The sequence below is a fragment of the Agrilus planipennis genome, unplaced genomic scaffold (assembly GCF_000699045.2).
Source record: "Agrilus planipennis isolate EAB-ADULT unplaced genomic scaffold, Apla_2.0 scaffold41, whole genome shotgun sequence".
NCBI lineage: Eukaryota > Metazoa > Arthropoda > Insecta > Coleoptera > Buprestidae > Agrilus > Agrilus planipennis.
Window position 1 is genome coordinate 1,502,362 of NW_020442445.1, and position 23,395 is coordinate 1,525,756.

Sequence of the window (23,395 nt, forward strand, 5' to 3'; positions counted from 1 at the left end):
AGAATCGACGTACAAATCAAAGAAACCCTTCTGTTATGTAGCAGCACTTATTCGACTTCCGTAGGACGTTATATTTTAATATATTTTTAGGAAAAAAAAAAGGGAAGTGCTATGAAAGTAATAGACTGCTACGTCATTATTGCAATGAGCAAGCGAGAAGAAAAATTTGCATGAATGCGCACGGTAGTTTTTTTCATGACAGACCTGTAAGTTATAAAAGATTTCACAATACCTGCGAACCAACAATATTAACCTATCTATTATCAAATATAAGTAGGCGATTGTTCTATATTACATAATTATTATATCAGCATCTATTCGTAGCTCATGAACACCACCAATGTCTCTCCAAACACCTAAAAACTACCGTAATAAATTGTTTACCGCCATTTGTTTTCATCCTTTACTATACAAGTAATATCTCTTCTTTTTTGGTTGGTTCCTATAGCATTCCTTTCCTTTTGTAATATAATAAGTATTAATTTATTTAATAAGCGATATGATAGGGGCAAAAGGATTTTATTTTGCTAAACCGACATTGATATTTCATCCTCTATCTGTTTCTCATGAACGCATAGAGGTATCAAATATTCACCTATACAATTCCTTTAAACATAAAAGAAATAAACATAGAAGTCAACGTAATTAAAAATGTTGTCGTTAATGTTACGTTAAAGTAAACACTTAAAAACAATTTTATACTTTATTATTTTCACGAATTAGAATCGTTAAAAATTATCCTTTTTAGGGTTCCGTAGTTTAAAAGGAAAAAAGGAACCCTTGTAGGATCAGTTTGTTGTTAGTCTGTTTGTTTGTCAAGTTGCTTTCTCACAGGAATGCGTGGAGGTATCAAGTTGAAATAACTCATGTCTGCAATCCCTTGGAGCTGTGAAAAAGTCAAAGATATGATCATTTTGCTGCATATTTTGACACTACCAAGGGAATCAAGGCCTGTACAGTACTTTCTGTTGGCATAGAATCATGAAATTTGACAATATAACATTATTAAAAACAACCGAAAATTTGTAGTTATACATCACCAAAAAAAATTATTTTTTAATTGTAAAACAGTAATTATACGTTTTGGGAACTGCTTGTGAAGGGCAACTTAAAACATACTCGGAAAAGCTGTAAAAATCTTCGAAATTTGATTCCCGTGACCGACGAACTATTTTCATACCTACTCGCGGGGCGCTAGTTCGATTTGCACTTGACCGATTTTATTTATGTATTCTATTTATCTAATTCAACCTTAAAATTTGACTTTTTTTGTAAAATACCATGCGGATTTTATTTTTTTTATAATAATATAATGTCTTTAGTGTCAATTACTTAATTAATTAATGTTGTGATTAAGAATCGCGTTCATTTATTATTTGAGTTAATCTCTGTGAATATATTAAATTAATTAAAAAATATCAAAACTGAAACGTTTTAATACCAAGGATGACAGGTAAAAACTTCGTAAATTATTTCGTAGTGGAAATGAAAGCGATCTAATAATTCTTTTTTTAAAAATGTACTAAAAAATATTCGTTCATATCAATTCTCCACAAACCGCATATAAATTAGTGATTATTCGAAAGAGAATATTGATGAATTTTACAAAAAGGTATTAAGCGTACGTAGTATAGTCTTGTAATTGAAACTGTCTTGACCAGCATACGTTTTATGATCAACATCATTGGCTGTCGTTGGTTTTATTAGTAAGATTTTGCATAAAAAGTTTGGTAAACAAGAAAGGCGAAGAAGTGTCCCACGACTGACAAGTCCCGTCCCTCTTACAGCTCTGCTTCGGTAATAATGATTAACCGAGCTAGTCTTCAGTTTTCACCTGACGAAAATGTATAAATACCAAAACCGCCAATTTCATTGGCAGTTATTATGAAGTCTTCGATCTCACATCACAATGAAGTTAACGGTAAGGTTCGCAGTTATATGATTAGGGGTAATTCAAAAACACCACCGAAAATTAAAACTTATCATTAACAGTGCTCCATTATCTTCAAGTGTTTCAACATTTTTTAATAGAATTTCGAGAAAATTAAATGCGTGACTGCTGCCTTTAATGTGTGTTTTATAAAGTGCCTTCATTGGATTATTGTACCAAGTGCCACAGTGAATAATTATTTCTGTCTTTTTATTTTCTTTTTTCTTATATCAATATCAACCAAAATTGTTTTTCGATTTATTATGGTAAATTTTTTTATTGCTTTTAATACACAACCAAGTGCTTATATATATATATTTAAAGTGGTGATCGTGAATTAACGCAGATTATTTAAGATTAAAGGTTTTTTATCAAATTAAAAAACTGAAACATTAATTAAGACGTTTCTAAATTTATAAAACAAGCTTCACTATCTAAATATCAATTTACTCTTTCATTATTTGGATGTTCCAATTAATAAATTTGAAGAATAAGACACAAATCAAATTAAAATAATTGCAAGAATAATAATTAAGTTTAATTGTTCTGATAAACATAACTTTTTCTTCACAGATAATAGTTTGTTCAATCTTTCTGTGGTACACAAAACATATAACTTGCCAAAGAGAAGGAAACATTCCATACAGTTACCCCGCCACAATTCCAAATGCAGCACCTCGTGAGTTTGTTATGAAAAATTACCATCCACTCAAACAGTCATTCCACTTGCCACTATCGAAGGGATCAGATGCGCAACATGCCCAGACAGCCTTTTATCCTTATCAGTTTCCTTCGTATCCTGCAAATTTACCTCTACCCCAAAGCTACGCTCTACCTTTCGGCCAACAAGCGTCACTCGCAGCTCTTACTGCTGCTCAAATAAGTCCAGCCGCACTTTTAAGTAGCAGCCCCTACATGTCAAATCCTTATTCAAAAGCTTACGGAACGCCATCCTTACCTCAGTCTGCACCTCTACCTCCCTTACATCAATCCGCGTCTCTACCCTCCTTACATCAGTCAGCACATCTACCTTCCTTACATCAGTCTGCACCTCTACCTCCCTTACATCAGTCTGCACATCTACCTCAATTACATCAATCCGCGCCACCATCCCTGCCTTCTCAATATGCTCTGCATAATGCAATACCATATGGCGCCCAATTCCAGGGTCAATATAACGCTGTTCCAAAATATGTTCCACCACCACCACCACCACCTCAACAACGGGGTCATCAACTTCCCACAATGGAAGAGTTTCGTAATCAACGTACCCCTCCGTTCTATACGGGAGTCCTATATTATAAACCCCAAAGGGAAAGAGAAATGGAAAAAGAAAAAGAATTAGAGAGACAGAGGGAGTTAAACAAGCAAAGAGAAATAGAACGACAAAAAGAAATGGAAAGACAGAGGTTGCTTCAAACCCAAACTCAAAAGCCATTAGTTAAGCATAGTGGTGAAGTATATTCATTTAATATTTATAATAGTCCCCCACCTAATAAGAACAATCAACCGCTTCATACACCTGCTGTACAGCAATCTGAAGCCCCTATGATTCTCAACCAAACCATGATACAACTAAAAGAACAGAACATTCAGTCGAAATCTAACTACGAGGTTTTAGCAAACCAAAACATAACGCACAATTCGGATCCGAACCTTCAAAACGAAAATTTAATAATCTCCGCAAACAATAGCACATCTGAACAACAAAATGCAGAACAACAAAACCTCGCTGTCCCCGAAAATTCACAGCAACCTGCAAACCAAACCAATTCCGAAGTAATAACTCATAACATCAATGCTGAAATTAAAAATGTTGTAGAGCAAGTCCAAGCACCAATTACACAGAACCCGGTTTTTCGGGCATTTCATGTACGACACCGTACAGAAATACCGTCACCTACGTATCCCGGCCCTGTGCCACCCCTCCCCAGGGCCCCCAACCCTGCAGAAAATTTAATCTATAATCCCTTTCTGTATAACACCAAGCCCGAAGATATCGCCTTAGGGCAAGCGTTTTTTCCACAACTGACTGCGCAGTTAAACGGTGCAGTAACATTGCCAGCCCCAATAATAACCACCGAAGCTGCCATTCCACCTCAACAACCGCAACATGAAGAACAACAAACAGAACCTGATCGAAGGGACTTATCGGATGACGAAGTTGAAGCAAGAATTAAAGCCGATTTCAGTGATGAAAGTCATTATAAGAAAAACCGGGAAGAAGAAGACGACGGAGATTCATTTTTTACTAGAGCGTCGAAACCATATAATGCTTTCGAAAGTTCTGACGATGAAAGGGAAGAAGAAGAGTCCGAGAGTGCAGAAGAATTTTAATAGAACAATGATCAATGCATATAGTTTTTGAAAACAGTACAAAAATAAGCGTAATTGAAAAACGTCTCTCCTCAGTGTACCCTTAACGTCACAACATCGGACAGTTCTGAAGACTTTCCAAAAATATTTACTTATGTGATATGAAGTGGCTTAAGAAAAGTTAAAAACGTTTGCTTCTTAGCTAGACACGAACTTGATAGCAAATGATGTAATGTCCTACCATTTAATTTTTTGCTTTTCTATAATAATTGTACTTTTTGTGTAAAAACTTTCCATAAGAGTCATGAACTTGTAAGAACTCTCTGTTAGCATTGCGTGATACTTAATTAATAAGTTAAAAATACAATTAATTTAATGTTGTATCTGTATTGATAATTTAATCTTTAGATAAATAACAGATTGTGTTGTGAAATATTTTTTAAATAAATATATAATTGAGAATATTTTCTTTAATTGAAATGAGCTCTAAGGGGTGCTAAATTTACTTAGTAGTAACGGAAAAAAAGGCGAACTTTTCATTATATTTATATTAAATACGTACGATAAAAGAATTGCGGATGCTACAGTGTGTACAAACCAGCAGAAATTTTGTTGTATCACACAAAAGTTAATAAATCATATTTGTTTAATATTACTTATATGTATATGGCGTGCGTGAAAATATATCTTCATTCACAATAAATTGTTTCCCTCGTTTTTTTTTTTAATGTTTAAATGTGATTAACAACACCTTAAAACGTGTCAGTGGTTAATAAATAATAGGACAACTATTGCAATAAAATACATTTCATTGTTGTCATTAGAAACAATAACATGTAATATTCATTTATACATGCTACTAAGTCTAATTAGGTAAATGTAAGATTTAAAAAAATTGGACCATATGTATTACAAACTGGTCATTTGTCGATTGCAAATAAACGACTTTATACGTTAAAAATAATCACTTCGATTACAGAAACAATACTCAAAAGTAGAAGAATCCTCGGTGAGTAAATAAATTAAAACTTCATTGGTTTTATCCATTTCACAAATTTCCTTAAATCGAATTTTTATATTAGAATGCGATAGGTATTAATTTTACACAATTTTTAAAAAATATTCAATACAAAAATAATAAACTACAAGTTATTTTAAGGTGTTACTCGAGTTGCTTCATTTTTTTAATTAAGAAAGTGTTTTATTTTATACCTACAGTACATTCTAAATCGTGATTAAGGCCTCATTTTTGTAAAGGTCAGTAAAGGGATCTATATATTAATTATTTTTTTAATGCTAGGTGGAGAGACAAAAAAGGTTGATAAAATTTTTTTAGAATACATGCTGTTGATTTACTGATTAGAATCTAGATTATATTATTTTATTATAAAATGAAGCTTTTTGATTTTACATCCCCTTTACCCTTCCGTCTATACGTCAACTGATCTCGCGATGTTTGAAATTTTTAAAAATCTATGCAACGAATACTTTGTCAAAACGTTAAAAATTGTAACCTGTTAATAGTTCAAGTGAATTATTTGAAAAATCGTCAGTTTTGGAAAGTCCAACTTGCCTGGACCATAAGGAACGTAATGTAAAAAATTTATTTGAAAAAAGGAACTTGAAATAATTTACATGTAACGTTGTAATATTTGTATAAATAGAAAGCAAAATGACAAAAATATTACATGTGGGATATATGATACAAGCCTTTACACAATAGGAATCACATTCAACGTTTGCAATTAATTAATGAAACAATTTTCAGTCGATGAATCTAAATTTATGTTTACTCGTCTAAGCCGTAATCAACATGTTATCTCGCCGTCTTTAAATGCAATTTGTTATAGTAATTAAAAAACAAAAAGCAATTAATTTAACATTGTTTCTGCACGAAATTATACCCTCTGTTACGAAATACCGCTCAAAGGTTTCTGGACAACCTTTTAAAACAAGAGCAATTATAAAAAATCGACACAACCTTACTTAAATATAATAAGACAGCATCGGAAATATAATTACGTTATCGGGTGTCGAAGGATATGATTATCCCAAGGAGCTAAGGATCGAATGAAATCGAAAGTTTGAGGTATTACCTGAATTCGTGACACACCTTAAATATCCCTTTGCCGTAGCAAGAAATTGTATAACTCCATTTAATTATAGATTCGCAACTAAGTAAATGATTGAAACAGTTGTTTAGAAATAGTATAAAAGGGAAGAAGAAATAATCCATTCGGTAGTTCCAGACAGTGTCCAGTTTGTTCGTACGAAACCATGTCAAACATGCTCTTGAAAAGTGTAAGTTGTGTTGTACAATAACGACTAAACAACATTGTCAGTTTAACTCTTTGATTTTTTATGTAGTTAAACAAACTATTACTCGTGTTATTGTTCACCAATATATGTTATGGCAAAGAGATTTTGAAAAGAGAAGCTTCTGGAATTTCTTACGCTGTCCAACATCAGGGTACAGGGACGGGTTTTGGTTGGGACGGTGTTGGCTGGCCTGAACGGTTTTATGGAAACTCTGGTGCAGATTTTACTTCCAAATTTGGAACTGTAAGGATTTCTTATTAATTCATTTTGATAGTTAAAGTCATTTACGTATAATAATCAAAATTGCACCATTCTGTGCTTTCAAAGAATAACCAACGCTTCGCCTTTTTGTGTTACGGCTTCATCAAGGTAAGCTTTTGAGTTCATATAATGGTACATCGTACCAGGTAGTGTATCTCTATCTAGTGACTTTGTACGTCACCAACTGCAGAAAAATCCTCTCTTGGTGAAGTCTTTAAAAGAAAAGGTAAACCGTTAGCGTTGGTTTAAAAAAGAAGTTCTTTTTTGCTCCTATACTAGCTAGATCGTTAAATTTTTTTATAACTTATAAAAAGGGCGGCGGTAAATTGGCTTATCACCTCGGTCCCGGACCTAGCGAAATAGCAGCTGCTATATCGGCGGCTAAGGAAGCATCAGCTGCAGTAGCTGAAGCTCAAAAGCGCGTTCAGATAGCTAAAGACGACGTTTTAGCACAGCAACATATAGCTTCTCAAAAGGAAGCGGAAGCAGCTTTAGCGTTACAAAAAGCCGAAGCTGCTGCAGCCGTTCATCGACAACAGGCTAGTGCAGCTGCAAATGCGGTCATTGCTGCACAGCAGAGATTGGCTCAAGCTAAAGCGGATGTAGCTGAAAAACAACAAATAGCTGCTGCAAAGGAAGCTGATGCGGCTGCACTTATAAATCAGAATGCAGCCGCTGCTGCTTTACAAGTTCAGAAATCTGGTAAGCTGTTTTATAAAAGAACAGATAGTGTATATGTTAGGCCCGAAGACCGAAAACGCTCAGTGGCCGGGAAAAAACGGCCACATCGCGTTCTGGCTGCCTTCGAACGCACAGAACGCGTTTTGGCTGTTTTTAAACGCTCGCAACGCGTTCTGGTAACTGTTAAACAGCCGGAACGCGTTTTGTCAATTGTTGAACGCTCACAACGCGTTCTTAATGTTCGACTTGTATTATTTGCCGCTTTCTACCTGCGTACAATGAGATTTATATTGTACTTATAAAACAAATGAATTTCAATCCATTTTTCAGTTTTTAGGAAACAATTCAATTATTGACAACTATAATTGGATACCAAAGATGGGTTCGGTTTTTCTCGCCGAATCATTTCAACAATATTAAATTTCTTATAATTGTTTTTCAGTTCTAGGAAGAAAGTTACACTGAACACTTATATTGTCGAGCATATGATATATGAATGAATGAATGAAAAAGCGAAAAGTTATTCATTAAACAAATGAATTTCGATTTATTTTCTACACATTTAACTTATTGTGGAGTACAACGCAAACTTAAATTCATGCCTTTTTTACTTTATTAGAAACGATTTAATTTTTGACAACCATAATTAAATACAAACGAGGGTTTTTTTCGAACTTTCAAGTACTTTACATAGGTACATTACTTATTTTTACAAGAACTGTTTGAATGACATTTCGAATTACATAGTACATTTAAATTGCGACACATGCATTTTTGTGAGCGTTCAACAATTGACAAAACTGAGCGTTTTCGGTCTTCGGGCCTAATATACATTATGCACTTTAAAGCAAACATTTTTGTTTTTTTTTTCTCGAATTATATATTATTAATGTTTAGTTCTAACATAAAGTACTCGAACTTTTAATTGCATTTAAGAATTTCTACTTTAAAGAACATATGAAGGACGAGTATTAACAATTTGTGTCTTTAACTAAGGACTAACTAAAAATAATTATTTTCTTCAAAATCTTTTTAGGTCTAATTTATTTCTTAAAATTTTATATCTAACAAAAAGTTGGTCCTATACCTATGTCCTGCTGACAACACATTTTAGAGACTCAACCTGTGGGATGTAATCTTTTCTTGCGTAGAGAATGAAATCACAAATTGTTATTTTTATGTTTCCGCGTAGGGTAAACTTTTATGAAGAATGTACTCGTTTGTCTGTTATCAAAAATGTTTACAACTCAGTGAACTAAATTCACTTTCATTTTGCAAGCGGTTCCCTGTAAGAACGAATTGTTCTTTCGTAACCGTAACTGTATAATTAAATGTTAATTAATGGAATGTAGGGTGTATTTTATTGACAAAAACACTACATCGGTGATTATTGAAGCTTAACTTGAATGCTTATTCTGGACGTTGTATTGGAAATGGTGTTGAAAAATACGATGTTATTCAATCCTTTACGAAATTCTTAGGCATTTCTGTTTTTACAAATTAGGTTTCCAATTTGATGGAAGATTGTGTTAATTGTTTATCATTGATAGGTAGATAGATAGCTTTATTAAAAACGGTGCATTTACTTTACATTTTTTACAATCTTTAAACATATTTATCCTTCTCGCCGTTCTAATATATTCCTCCTCCTTAAGATTTCCCTCGTAAATCCTTTTGAGACCATTTAAAATTTTCATTATTTTGCACCATTTCCAGGTCCAAGCTCCAATTTGCATAAGCTACATATTTTCTTCTTTTCTTCTTCCCAATATTTAGTCGTCGTATTCTCACTTTCCAGTTTAAATCTTACTCTTAAAATTTGTTTATCTTTTTACTCTTTCCTCATCAAATAATGTGGATTTTTCTCCCTTTCTTTCCATATTTTCTTGTATTCGTGTGCAAATTTTAAGTTACTCACTTTTTTCTTTTTTTTTACTTATTACGTCCACCATAGTCCGTCATGGTGATTTCATCAAAAAGAAACGGTTAGAATCCGGAAATCCAGTTTCTTTGAACATATTATATTAATTTTGGCTTACTTCCTCTTAAGTCAATTAAACTTTTTAGATTTTACTGCTGCAAAGCTAGCTGCACTTCAACAATCTAGTGCTGCAGTAACATTAAAACATGCTGCAATCACCAAGGAAGCCACCTTAGGTGCAACTTCAGCTGCCTTGGCTGCTGCCAAAGGATTACCTGAAGGACATCATCCTTGGCATTTTACTCATTAACTTCTTTTGTTCTCACCGTCATCTAAAAATACAATTTTATATGTAATAATAAATATGCAATCGTACAAGAAATGTCTTACTTTTTTTATTGGACAAATCCGTATCGCCCCTAGGAAAGATTTTTAGCTTTTAACAAAGTTATACTACAATCTTATACAAACTAATCTTAATTTATAATATTTAGTTTCACAATCCGCTTGATAAATGCAAATAGGATCACTCAGGGTAATACGGTGCAATTTACAAAATAATATTCTAAAAGCTTCACCTATATTGCAATTTTTCAAAAATTACAAGCGACAAGCATCTCCCACCTTTTTAAAGTAGACATAATGAACTATCGTTTTGCGCATATTGTTGTAAATTACCAGAGATGAGTTTTTAAAGAAAAAAATCGTTTTTCTGACTTTTCTCGGTGAAACATGGTCCGATATGGGTCCATAAAGAACCATTTTGTAGGTGTTTTAATTTTGTACAAATGGTGTACTGGATCTAAGGCGATATATACCTACAACACTTTCAATAGTATCAGCCAAAAAATCTAAAAAGTCAGTCATAAACCATAAGTTCCATTTTTCTTACCATTTGGGGTTTACTCATTTGTAGACCAGCTTGCTGTTAAATTAAATAACAAATTCTTAGGGTAATAGGCATATATCTATTAAATAATTTCTTTAGTTGATAATCACTGTTTCACGTTAAATGCATCGAATAAATTATTTATTGCACAGCGTCTGTTTCAAATTTATTTGTATCATAACAGCCATTTTTCATTCATGACATTTAAATTTTATGAAGATAAATGGTTAACTTTTGGGCATCGAAAATTTCAATATTTTTGTACTTCAAAGTCTAGAGACGATAGTGCATCTATTGCATTTGTTATATTTAACGGTTCTTTTACTTACTATTTCTCCTGTCGTAAAATAACGATCAACAGGTCTAAATAAAGTGGAATAATAGTTATTTAATAGTAATTACTTATTACAGAACCGTAACTGTGTTTAAATAGTTTTTTCTTGTGTGCTACTGTAAAAAGGTTTACTAGGCGTTCTTTGATTCAGCGAATCAGCCATTGGCGTTTAGTAACTGAAGCAGAAATTTCATTTATACGAGCCAAATTAAAAAAGAAACAACTATTTAACTGAAAGTAGCATTATACGTAACTTTATATCTAATGAGATAGTGTCGAGCACAACGACGATATTCTGTTAGGCCGTTGTCTCATTGAAGGCGAAGCGATTTAATAGTATGCGTGGATTTACAGCTTTTATATCACATACAGTGTAAACTGTTTATAATGTCACTCGAAATTGCTTGACTTTGGTTGGTTTATATTGTTTTCTATACAATATTACCCTCTATATAGCGTCACGCTCACTCTATTTAACGACAACAATGCGACATTATAAATCATTGAGCAGTTCTTTCTAAGTTGCCGAAATAGATAAGAACTGCAGCTGTGTACGTTGTTGAAGAAGACGATCCTGTCCCTCCACCAAGCATCAAACAAGCACTTGATGCAGCGAAACTATTAAAAAAATACTTTTTATATAATCAAATTGATCCAGCAGTATCTCAAGATATGAGTAAGATACGTAATTAAAATATTGGAGCAGCAAAAAACATCAGACGAAGATAACAGGCTATACGCAATGTATGAATAATAATGTTCGTCTGCAAAATGTGTACCATATTGGTAAATGAATATTATTATAGAATAGTAAAATATTATTTTTATTTCTCTCCATTTAACAACCACTTGATCAGTCCCTTAAGTGTCATTATATAGAGTTTACGCTGTATTTATACCACATCGAAGTAACGAAATATTCAGTCAATATTCAAAATATCTGCTGTGAGTGACGTACAAAGTGATTGCCTATTAGATACATGTTGCAATGAGTACTTACCACACAAAATTAAAAAAATGTAACGTCGATATTGGTTGTCACCTTTCAGTATGCGAAATATATGTAATTCATTCGATGTCTGTTGTTGCTACAGAACTAAATTTGGACTTTGCGGAGTTTAAAAGTTGATACATAATGATTAAAGACAATTTTTCAATTTTATTATAATTTGTTTCTTCAATTATTTTTAAGAAAGATAAAAAATACAGATTTTTAAATACGCAACAAGCATCTAGCATCACAACAGGGGGATGTTTCTCGCAATTTGAATCGCTTATCGCCGGGAGATATAAAGATGTCGATGGGACCCCCTTTGTTACATACATAGAAAGCAACGATCAATCGTGAAGATCATATTAAAAAAAAAACGATTGGCTGCAGAAGAATCCTTAAAGATGACACATTTGAAGTGTTTTGCAGAATATCAGAATTTTTGGTCTTTTTTTGCCCTTTTAACAACAATCGCGTAAAAAATCCCACTGCGATTGGTAGTTTGAGCGGGTTATATCGCAATCGCAGCATTTTAACGAGTTTGAGATTCATTTGACTAAAGAATATTAGCCACCACAAACAGGCCTGTGCTTCCGCTACCGCATAATTTTTCACATCTGTTTCCCAATTTTTATGACGGAAGCTTATCGAAATTTAACAAAATCTTATTTTTCATCTTTTTGAAAATCAATATATCGGAACAATAAAACAAGTCGTAAAAAATTATTACTTTTATCTGTTGGCTGAATTTGACCGTTTCCAAAACACAATTTAAATGGAATCACTCGTTGCAAAGCTGCATAAAAGAGTCACCTAAAATCATTACACTTTCGCTTCCGTATCCGCTTCCGTTACCGCTTCCGCAAAAATTTACTAATTACTTCTGTTTCCGCTTCTGTTTCCATTATGACACTACCGTTGCATCGCTAGCATCTTCAATACATATTAACCGTTTACATAACTTCTATAGTGATATATTAAGAAAACAATTTTGTTAAAATTTTGAGAAATTTTAGAATGTGATCGAGATGTTAGCAGCAATTCTGGCTAGAATCGGAGATGTCAGAACTGAACTGCTTTCAACTGAAACATAGCTGAAAATTATCTCTCAAAAAATTACCTTTAAACAAACCTGCAAACAGACAGTCAACGCCTTATAAAGAGCATTCTTTTTTACCTTAAATTGAAAAATGAGCAGTTTCATTTGCATTCTAAAAATTTTCAATTTTAAGCTCTTGTTTTTAATATTTTTTCGTTTGTCTATCAATTTGTGACGGTCAATCTGAGTAAAACTTACGTCTACATTTAAGGATGCTTTGCAAAGAAAATATTTTTTGTTGAAATTGTCTATAAAACCATCTTGATTTTATGTGGTTTGATCAGAAACCAATGCAAGTCAGTTTAATTGTAGATTTGTGTTGTGCTGTATTCGAATTTAATTTCAAAACTGAAGCAATGATGCAATTTCTTACTTTCGCAACTACGGAAATCGTTTAAGATAGAGAAGAGAAGGTGCTTTCACGATCTTCAATCGTCTTGACAAAAACTGTTTCATCAACTGTGCATTAGCTAATATAATATCTGCATCGTGAAACAATTACGAAATAAGTTTCTTAATACTGTGTAAAATTAACTAACGAAATTATCAATTTTAAATTTGCTACTAATTTCTGCCACTACTAATGATCAAACTTATCACAATACAACTAAACGTGCCCTATTGTATGGTGTAGAGCGTGTCGACAACCTTTTTTAGTTGCGGATCAAAATCAACCAAAGTATGAGTAATAAGTATGGTATCTTCATTTCATTTCATCTAATTGGTTCTGCAATTAATCCAACCCTTGAAAAAATGGTCGGCCTCCTTGATATGAGGTTTGAAGGAAATATATTTTCAGTGCTCGTTTTGTATTTATGTTTTTTTGAAACTATTGAATGGGTCACTCGGTGACTTGTGAGTCAGGCTCACTAATAACGATTTTTTTCAAAATTCAACCTCTAAAAGGGTAAAATCTAAGTAAAGTTCAAATGGAAAATAAAAATGAAATAATAGTTTTACTGGCGTAAAAGTTGATAGAAGAATCGTAAAATATAAAAGGACACTCAAAGAAAGCTTTAAGGATAATTCAATTTGATTTGACTATCGTGGAAAATACCTATGCATTTGATAGTTGCATGTAATAGAACATCTTTATGTTTGGTTTCAACCCCGCCACTAATTTATATTATACTTTATTTTCGGGATTCAAGCGAATCACTTGAAATTATCGAATGGGTCACTCGATGACTCGTGGGTCAGGCTCACTAATAACGAATTTTTTCAAAATTCAACCTCTAAAAGGGTAAAATCTAAGCAAAGTTTCAATGGAAAATAAAAATGAAATAGTAGTTTTACTGACGTAAAAGTTGATAGAATAATTGTAAAATATAAAAGGACATCCAAAGAAAGCTTAAGGATAATTCAGTTTGATTCGACTACCGTGGAAAATACCTATGCATTTGGTTTTAAAATTATCCACGTATAAATAGAAATCATTATTTAGAAAATGACATTAAAATAGAAGATGTAACAATTTATTATAATTGTTTAAGATATTTATACACTCACTGGATCAGGTGAATGGGGACCAAAGCAGAAAAACTAGGGTCAGTTCCCTTACACTTAGATAAGACTACATCTAATAGACCTATCAATTTAGTCGAAGGTTTGTAATTGTTTTTTGCTTAAACTTAGTTGAAATTTTATCCTTGAATGTGGATAACCTTTTGGATTGGCCCTCGAGTTTATGAGGATCGATATCATCTGGAGCAGTTGCTGGGACAACGGGCGCGGTTTTAGTCTTAATTCTAACACACACATTTGCAGACCCACTTCTTCCGGTTTGCCATTTAACAACAAACAATGGAAATAATACCTACATGAAAATGTGTAAAATACTATTGGTATCATTCTTTTTCAGTTTTGTTCGGGCGTTTTCTAACCCTTCAAGTTTTAATATAGGTGGTGTGTTAAGTAATAACGAAAGCGCTGTATTTTTCAAACAGACCATACAGGTAAATTTATTATGGCCTTAACTTTTATTTATTTTATTATTGTTGTTATTAAATATATTTTTGCTAACGGGGTAATAAATTATTGTTATGTTATTTTTAACAACCATTTTCCATCAGATATTTAAACCAATTTTTAAATTTTTTTTTTATTTTTTAGTGGCTCGTTTTGTTTGTTGCATAGTGATAATTAATTAATAACAGATAGCAGTTTATTGTACATCAAAAATGAATCAGGAAAATTTTATTGACTTAAATAACGTAAAAAATCTGATAATTATTAACTTACAATTAGTTTTAAAAGTTAAAGCTTCGACTTTATTGGCCTTTTAATTAATCCAATGTTACACTCAGCGCCTTTATCACTATTTTCGCATTTCTACTTATAAATGAATAAATAATAAATTTTAAATCTATTGAACGACAGAAATGAGTATTAGGAATATTGTATACTAATTTTTTAGCATCTCAACTTTGATCAGCAATATGTCCCCAAAGGTGTTGTTTATTATGACAAAGCAATTTTAATGGATCAGAATCCAATAAAAACGGCTTTGAATGTATGCAAGTATTTAATATCAAATAGAGTAAGTATTATTCTGTTTAACTTAATTAAGTGCTCAAAAGGTAAATTTTTCCATATTTACTGACTCACCTAAATAAAAAATTCACAAATATAGTAAAAGTTCAATTTTCTGTATTATTCAAGTAGATATGTATGCAAATTTAAATATTAACTAGTAAATATGTGTATATTCATCCGCAGTTACCCTTAATTGTTCTATAAATTAATTTATGTCACGTCTCAATCTCTTGAGACTAAACTAGACTTATATTAATTAACAAATTAAATGAATTGTTAATGCTCGTAACAATTATGCAAATTTAATTTAAAAATTCATTTCGGGGAGCATTACAGCTACATGCGTGTTATAAATACTACCAGTTAAAAATAGTATATTACGCATCAAGAGAAGAATGTACGACAGTCCCTCCTTAACCGAAGGGTGGAAACTACGCGAAGGGTGGTAAAATACTTTTCTAATAAGGAGTAAATAGGATTCCTTACCTGAGAAATAATGTTGTATGGTAAAAAATATATATTACAAAATTACCAATAGAACAGTGCGAAAATACGATATGAATTACATATTTATATTTTTTTTTGTACTAGCCCTATCTTATTATAGCACAAAATTAAAATATTTAATGTAAAGTGGGTTCTAGCGTACTTATAAAATATCCCAAATAACTTCAATAAATGTTAAGTTCATTTTTTTAATAAGATTAAACGTTGCAATTTGCAATTTTCTCATTTTCGTATTTATCTCGAAACGAAATAATGTGTTGAGAATTGCAAAACCTTTTAAATGTCTCAATAAGAGCTATTTTCACCGAGAAAATCAAACATATTTTTGAAAGGGAACCCCTTCTTTACGACAAATCCAAAAATTTTATGTTTTGAGCAGCTTGACCAACTTAAAATAGGCTAAGGTCAGCGCCAATTATTCTTCTCATTGGAATAGCTCAATAGCAAAGATAGAAGAATATTGGCCAAGGCAGGAAGATGAAATAGCATACTTAATCCTTAAAGTATACCTATCTAAAATATATACTCGTAATAATTTTTATTAACGAAATGGTAATTCATGGATCAAATTATTTATTATACACGAATAAATGTGTTGTAGGTTTATGCTGTAGTGGTATCGCACCCACTTACAGGAGATTTATCTCCTGCAGCTGTTTCCTATACGAGTGGGTTTTATCATATACCTGTCATAGGTATATCTTCTAGAGATTCAGCGTTTTCTGATAAAGTGAGTTTGAATATTTTAACGAAAATGCATCTATTGTAATTCGAAATCTTTGAGTTAACAAAGTTAAATATTATCAATTTTCTTTTGCTAGAATTTTCCGTATTTTTTTAGAATATTCACGTCTCATTTCTCAGAACTGTGCCTCCTTATTCTCATCAGGCAGATGTATGGGTTGAACTTTTGAAACACTTCAATTATAAGAAAGTTATATTTATTCACAGTTCTGATACTGACGGTCGCGCGTTACTTGGAAGGTTCCAAACTACTTCTCAAAGTTTGGAAGATGACGTAGAAATCAAAGTTCAGGTGCCAAATGTTCTTTTATTATGCTACGTTAGATATTTCTGTATATCGAAAGTAAAAATTTTGAGAAATTAGATGTCTAAATAAAAAAAAAGTGAAAGGAGTATTTACAATTGTGTCCTGATTGAAGACGCAGAATTACTTCTATTATCATTTTTTTTTTTCGCAGCTTTTTCACTATAAAATAATAAATGAAACTTTTTACAATTTTTTCCATAACTTTCATGAAATAATTTCAAGAAATTATGAACTTTTGCAGATTTTTAATTGTAATGTACACTAGTAATTATTATAATCATTAATTTAATTTATTTGGACGTATAGCTTTAAAAATTACTTAGAGAATGAATACTTTTATATCATGACATACGTAAGATCTTGCAGTCGCTCATTCAACTGCTGTCATTTCAAATATTTGACCCCACAATATCTGGTATAACTTCTTAAGGACGATGGGACAATCTTGGTCTTGGTCTTACTTTTGTTCTTAACTGCCCCTTACCTCTAACTACATGATAACATACTTTTCATTTAACGTTTTTGAATATTTTTCGTACTAATTCCGAACCAACTTAACAAAATATTCATTGAAGGTTGAATCGGTAATCGAATTTGAACCTGGTCTCGAAACATTCGCAGAGCAGTTGCAAGAAATGAAAAATGCTCAAGCAAGGGTATATCTCATGTATGCAAGGTAAATAACACGACATTGTAGGTATAAGCAGACACACGCTTTCAAACTTGACCTTCCGCTGCTTTCAGTAAAACAGATGCAAAGGTCATATTTCGAGACGCCGCAATGTACAATATGACCGAAGAAGGTTACGTTTGGATTGTTACTGAACAAGCTCTGGAGGCAGAAAATGCTCCTGTGGGTCTATTGGGTTTAAAACTGGTCAATGCAACAAACGAAAGAGCCCACATTAAAGATAGCACGTAAGACTCTCCATTTAATATTTACACAAAAACAAAAATAGGATTCGTACCTTGAGGATTCGGTACCGTTTATTTTCGTAAAGCTTAACAACTACATAAATACTTTATAATTATTAAAAGGATTATTTTTTCCAAATTCCAATGAGTTAAAAAAAACAAAAGCACGTACAGATTTCTAGTCGAAAGGGCTGAAGTCATTCGGTTTGAGGTCTGCACTATACGGTAGATAATCGAAAACATCCTACTTGACGAAGTCGGAAAAATTAAGTTTATCGCTTAATAATTCCACATAGAAATAAAAAATAATTATTTTTGTATTTTTTCTTTCACTTACCGACAGTCGTATAACGAAGCGCTTCTGTAAGGGTTCCAATTTTTCTGTTTGAGGTACGGAACTCTAAACGTGAATTGATTTTTGATTAACTTGATTAGATAACTAAACAAAGTATAAACTTGAACTAAATGGCTTTTTAGTTACGTTCTTGCGTCGGCATTACGGGATATGAACCAAACAAAAATTATAACTGAAGCCCCAAAAGATTGTGACAATTCTGGATCAATATGGGAGACAGGGAAAGATTTGTTTTATTTTATCAGAAAGCAAGTGCTGTTAAATGGTGAGACAGGTAAGGTGGCGTTTGACGATCAAGGGGACAGAATCAATGCCGAATATGATGTAGTAAATATCCAAAGGAATAAAAACCAAGTGGCAGTTGGAAAATATTATTTTCATAAGGTAATGCGTAATTAAAAATCCTATAAAACAATCAACGAATCTCGTTATTGTATAGTCCTTCGCCTATTACATATAATAATATCGTATACGTTATAAAGAGCTTACACTGTATTTAATATAGTAACTAATAAATAATACAAATTAGGACAAACGATCATGCAATCTTAATTCTAATGTTTTTAAAAGATTTTGACAAAAAATAGCATCAGAACAAGAAATAATATACCTTTTTTTAATCGCCAAAATATTTTTCCTAATTCTTCTTGATTTACCCCATATAGTTTCGCCTTACATAAAAATCACTAAAGTTTGAAAAGGGTTTAATGTTTAAAGTAGAAAGAGGAGACTGTGGTAAATATACTAAATGAAGACTCACCACCTAATCACCACAAAAAACTTTTTGAGCGGACACGTGTTTCGCCCACTTCATACGTGGGCATTATCAACGCGAGTCTCGCTGGCGAAACACGTCTGCTCAAAAAGTTTTTTGTGGTAATTAGGGGTGAGTCTTCCTCTTTAATTTTTTAAAAAATTGGTCTGAGCACGCTTTGGTCGGTGCTAATACGACTAACTTCCCATTAGATAATACAGTTATTATTGATTCCGTAACTTCATTGTTGTGATTAGATTAGAACGTATTTTAATTAAATTGTTTGTAATTAATTCGTTTTTTTTTTATAAAAAAAAAACGGCTTGACCGATTTCGTTCAAATTTCTTTCAGATCTTCATTATGATAATATCTTTCGAAAAAATTTTGGTTGAGGGCGATATCTCAATCCGTTCTTGAGATATCGAAAACGAAAAAAATGCTGACATACGAACGTACGTACATACGTACGTACGTACGTACGTACGTACGTACATACACACATCATCAAAAAAATTGGCTAGCATGCTACTAATATGTTAAAACGTGGAAATATAATGAAAATTCCGATTTCACTTTTCGACCCAATTACAATAACTTCCTAATGGGAAGTTAATAAAGGTTTAATGTTTAATTTATATTAAAACTACTCATAAGTGACAATTTGTAGTAATTATCATTGCGTCACTTTCATTTAATATTAGCAATCCGAACAAGATAATGGAAGGATGCATTTAACAGTGGAAGAAAGACGAATCCTTTGGCCAGGAAGAACCAGTATTAAACCTGAAGGATTCATGATACCCACTCACCTAAAAGTGTTAACAATCGAAGAAATTCCTTTTGTATACGTGAGAAAATTGAAAGATGAAAAAGACAAGTGTAACGAGGAAGAAATACCATGTCCTCATTACAATTCATCGCAAGACGGTGAATATTTACCGATAAAATAATAATGCGATGTACCAAAACGAAGTATTAATAATCGACTTTGTTTTATATAGAGTACGAACAATTTTGTTGTAAGGGTTACTGTATGGATTTACTAAGAGAATTGTCCAGAAAGATTAACTTCACGTATAATTTGGCTCTTTCGCCAGATGGACAGTTTGGAAATTATGTCATTAAAAATAATTCTGGTAAAATGTACAGCTACAAAATTTATGTTTTTCTCATTTAAAAAATTTTTAATGCAGTTACCAGTAAAAAGGAATGGACTGGGCTTATTGGGGAACTAGTAAACGAAAGAGCCGATATGATAGTTGCACCACTCACAATCAACCCCGAAAGGGCCGAATTCATTGAGTTTAGTAAGCCTTTTAAATATCAAGGAATAACAATTTTAGAGAAAAAGGTAAAGATCGTTTGAAATTGTCCACTTGTTTCGTTCCGTAACTCCTGTAGTTTATAGTTGCTTCTTTTATTTTGTCATTTCTATTTTAAAAAGGTTTAATAGACTAATGACGAGGTGTTTTTAAACAAATATAACTTTATTAATAAACGAAAAAAGACAAGTTTTGCCTTTATAAGAAAGCGACCGTATCATAAATCCTTTGAACATTCATTAAAACGATTGACTTTTTACTTCTTTTTGACCTCCTCCAGTGTGTTACTGATGTTATAACTGATATTTTTTCTATAGCTTTTTGAGTCGATTGATTTGATCTGTTGATGAGTTCATCAAAGATTTTTAGTTTGACTCTTATCATAACCTGATTGTTAGGCTTCTTTCTTGGTCTATATTCTTTAATTTTCGTATGCTTTTTGAAGTATTGTTTGATTCAATAGGTTTGTTCTTTGCTCCAGTTTTCTTTTTTTTTTGCAATTATCGTCATAGGTGTGGACTCGGCCGACAAATTGGGAATTGATTCCTGGCTCTACCATAGTATAATTTTAATAGCAGTGGGACAACGGCACTAATGTTTTGTTCTGTTTTTGATTAATATCGTAGCAAGGTTTACTTACTACTATTATTTGGTTTTATAACCCTCTATAATTTCTACTTATATTATTTTATTTGCTTCTTTATCTGTAAAAATACCGTCTGTATTGTAGCCTTCTAGATCGTCAACTCTGGTGTCTTTTCTGCAACCTTTTAGCAACACATTGTGGATATTGGTGATGGTATCGGTCCACGTTGTCGCTTTAGTTCTTTATTTACTCGATAGATTTTCTCCCTTTGGAAGATTCAAATTAGCTAACGCTGACGGTACGGAAGAAGATGCTTTAAATCTTTCTAGCGCCATTTGGTTTGCGTGGGGCGTTTTGTTGAACAGTGGTATTGGTGAAGGTAAAAGGTATTTCCATATGGAAGATAACTTGTAAAGTTAAATTTCATTAGGAACTCCGCGGAGTTTCTCGGCAAGAGTGTTAGGTATGGTCTGGGCAGGATTTGCCATGATCATTGTGGCATCGTATACTGCCAACTTGGCAGCTTTTCTCGTGTTGGAAAGACCAAAAACGAAATTGACTGGAATAAACGATGCTAGAGTATGTATGAAATGTGTAAAAAAGTCAGACCTTCAAAGAAAATCGGTTTTAGTTACGAAACACAATGGAAAATTTGACATGTGCTACAGTGAAAGGTTCAGCAGTGGACATGTATTTCAGAAGGCAAGTAGAGCTTTCGAATATGTATCGAACCATGGAAGCAAATAATTACAACACTGCTGAAGATGCGATAAGAGATGTCAGAGAAGGGTAATACAAGTTTCTTGCTTCATTGGAGTAAAGTTTGTGATGAAGTTGGAATATTTTAGAAAATTAATGGCATTTATATGGGACAGTTCACGTTTGGAATTTGAAGCAGCACAAGATTGTGAATTGGTGACCGCAGGAGAACTATTCGGAAGGTCTGGGTATGGAATCGGACTCCAAAAAGGTTCTCCTTGGTCAGACGACGTCACCTTAGCAATACTGGACTTCCACGAAAGTAACAGAGACAATGTTAACCACAAACGGCTTAAATAATTACGTAAATAATATTTTAAGGCGGTTTCATGGAAAGTCTTAATACAAAGTGGATACTTCAAGGAAATCCTGTGAAACAATGCGAACAATTTGAAAAAACACCAAACACTCTCGGTTTACAAAATATGGCCGGCGTTTTTATTTTGGTTGCCGCTGGAATTGTAGGGGGTGTTGTTTTAATAGTTATCGAGATGGCGTATAAGAAACACCAGATTAAAAAGCAAAAACGTATGGAACTAGCTAGACATGCAGCTGACAAGTGGAGAGGCTGTGTGGAGGTAATCCTTCAATTAGTTTATGGATTGCGACACTATAATCAAAAACAAAACAGTCATTCAGAATATGGACAAATTTTATGGTTACATATAAAGTTAAGACTTTCACTATCCCTGTCTAATTGTGGTATTTTTCGGGCTGATTGACCGTGGTTGATGGTAATAAAGAAATCTTCCAAATCCTTTACAACCTTGACGCTAGCCATTACCATCGGCCATGGCTAAGCACCCCGGAAAATACCACAACTACTTTACGGAACATGTTTGCATAATAAGGGGACGGCCCGCTAGAAACAGGGAGTAGATGCAGAAGGTGAAATTTCTCAATTACGTCATTGAAATGGGCTGTGCTCACAATTTTATAGAAAAGTGGATGAGTTGAAACAAAATGCTTACAAAGGACAAAGATAAAGTTCACAAAAATTATTACAAAAGGAACATGAAATATCTTAACTGATTCTCATTATTTCGGGAATAGTTTTAGACAAAAATTGTATGCTTTTGAAGGGATAATTAACTGATAACTTTGAATGCAACTTTTAATCTTCGAAGTTATTTGAAGGTTACATCATCTTTTTTAATAGGAATACAAATTTTTGGCTTCAGTCCTGAAAGAACGAGGTCTACATTTCTTCTTAAGCAACAAAAAATAACGTCTCTTTCACCCTCTGTATCTACCCCTTGTTACTAATGTCTACCTGTTTATAAATGGAATCCTCATTATCTATTATCCGAACATGTTACTATTAAATTTGTCCATATTCTGCAAGCATTTTGAATTTTAAATAAATCACTTTCACATTTTATAAGAAACTAATTATTTGGAAATAGTATATCAGTAGCAATACAAAAAAGTCTTGTAACTAAAGATAATGTGTTACAGTTATTTCCAAAAATCATAAAATAGAAACACAGAGTTTCAAAATTTGCACACGAGTTTTATGTCTGCAACTCAAAATAGATAAAAGCAAGAACTAAACCCATAACAAAACCACAAGGCCATTTAAATAAACTACTTAATTTATTAAATCACAGCAACAAAGTAGTGTTCATTGCGTAACTAACACACACAGTCATGTACGAGGGTGGATTGATAAGTTTCCGGCCTGACCAAGAAAAACAAGGTTTTTAAAAATTTTTTTTTTTTATTTCTCAACATAATCTCCTCCAAGGCTGATACATTTCTCATAGCGGTGTTCCAGTCTATTAATGCCATCTCTATAGACTGATTCGTCAAGCTCCTCAAAATAACCATTTACAGCTTCGATTACTTCTTCATTGTCCGCAAATCTCT

The 23,395-nt window shown here is 32.6% G+C and overlaps 3 protein-coding genes across 8 annotated transcripts in view; all 3 read left to right on the forward strand.

Annotated features, from left to right (window-relative positions):
• Positions 1–4,810, forward strand: part of LOC108733576 (protein transport protein SEC31-like) — a 260,375-nt gene extending 255,565 nt beyond the window's left edge. For 3 of the 5 annotated variants that reach the window (XM_025980436.1, XM_025980439.1, XM_025980437.1), the window contains one exon: positions 2,504–4,810. In XM_025980436.1, coding sequence (XP_025836221.1) covers positions 2,621–4,267 — 1,647 coding nt within the window. In that variant the 5' untranslated portion in view covers positions 2,504–2,620 and the 3' untranslated portion in view covers positions 4,268–4,810. Of the gene's footprint in view, positions 1–1,541; positions 1,922–2,503 lie in introns of those variants that run through there. The other 2 variants (XM_018464769.1, XM_018464768.2) reach the window with 2 other exon arrangements.
• A 346-nt stretch (positions 4,811–5,156) lies between these two features.
• Positions 5,157–9,800, forward strand: LOC108733577. 2 transcript variants are annotated; one of them, XM_018464770.1, is made up of 5 exons: positions 5,157–5,255; positions 6,413–6,547; positions 6,614–6,808; positions 7,141–7,528; positions 9,575–9,800. In XM_018464770.1, the coding sequence occupies exons 2-5, from the start codon at positions 6,524–6,526 to the stop codon at positions 9,736–9,738; spliced, it is 771 nt and encodes a 256-aa protein (XP_018320272.1). In that variant the 5' UTR covers positions 5,157–5,255; positions 6,413–6,523; the 3' UTR covers positions 9,739–9,800. The 2 variants fall into 2 exon arrangements, with proteins under 2 accessions (XP_018320272.1, XP_018320273.1); XM_018464771.1 differs by lacking the exon at positions 5,157–5,255 and adding an exon at positions 5,961–6,335.
• Positions 9,801–14,445: 4,645 nt separating this feature from the next.
• Positions 14,446–22,495, forward strand: LOC108733575 (glutamate [NMDA] receptor subunit 1). The gene is made up of 15 exons (XM_018464762.2): positions 14,446–14,696; positions 15,158–15,280; positions 16,385–16,513; positions 16,625–16,819; positions 17,410–17,510; positions 17,579–17,752; positions 18,227–18,488; positions 19,561–19,786; positions 19,861–19,995; positions 20,053–20,210; positions 20,912–21,146; positions 21,198–21,346; positions 21,399–21,556; positions 21,616–21,788; positions 21,848–22,495. Exons 1-15 carry the CDS (start codon positions 14,562–14,564, stop codon positions 22,246–22,248), a joined length of 2,754 nt encoding a protein of 917 aa, XP_018320264.1. The 5' UTR covers positions 14,446–14,561; the 3' UTR covers positions 22,249–22,495.
• Positions 22,496–23,395: the final 900 nt, after the last annotated feature.

Bases quoted from the DNA above. Each gene is read 5' to 3' on its own strand.
- LOC108733575 (XM_018464762.2), top strand. From the start codon at position 14,562: ATGAAAATGTGTAAAATACTATTGGTATCATTCTTTTTCAGTTTTGTT. The intron at 16,820-17,409 runs GTGCCAAATGTT...TATTCATTGAAG, and splicing joins ACGTAGAAATCAAAGTTCAG to GTTGAATCGGTAATCGAATT. The intron at 21,347-21,398 runs GTATGTATGAAA...AATCGGTTTTAG, and splicing joins CTGGAATAAACGATGCTAGA to TTACGAAACACAATGGAAAA.
- LOC108733577 (XM_018464770.1), top strand. From the start codon at position 6,524: ATGTCAAACATGCTCTTGAAAAGT. The intron at 6,809-7,140 runs GTAAGGATTTCT...ACTTATAAAAAG, and splicing joins TTACTTCCAAATTTGGAACT to GGCGGCGGTAAATTGGCTTA. The intron at 7,529-9,574 runs GTAAGCTGTTTT...TAAACTTTTTAG, and splicing joins TTTACAAGTTCAGAAATCTG to ATTTTACTGCTGCAAAGCTA.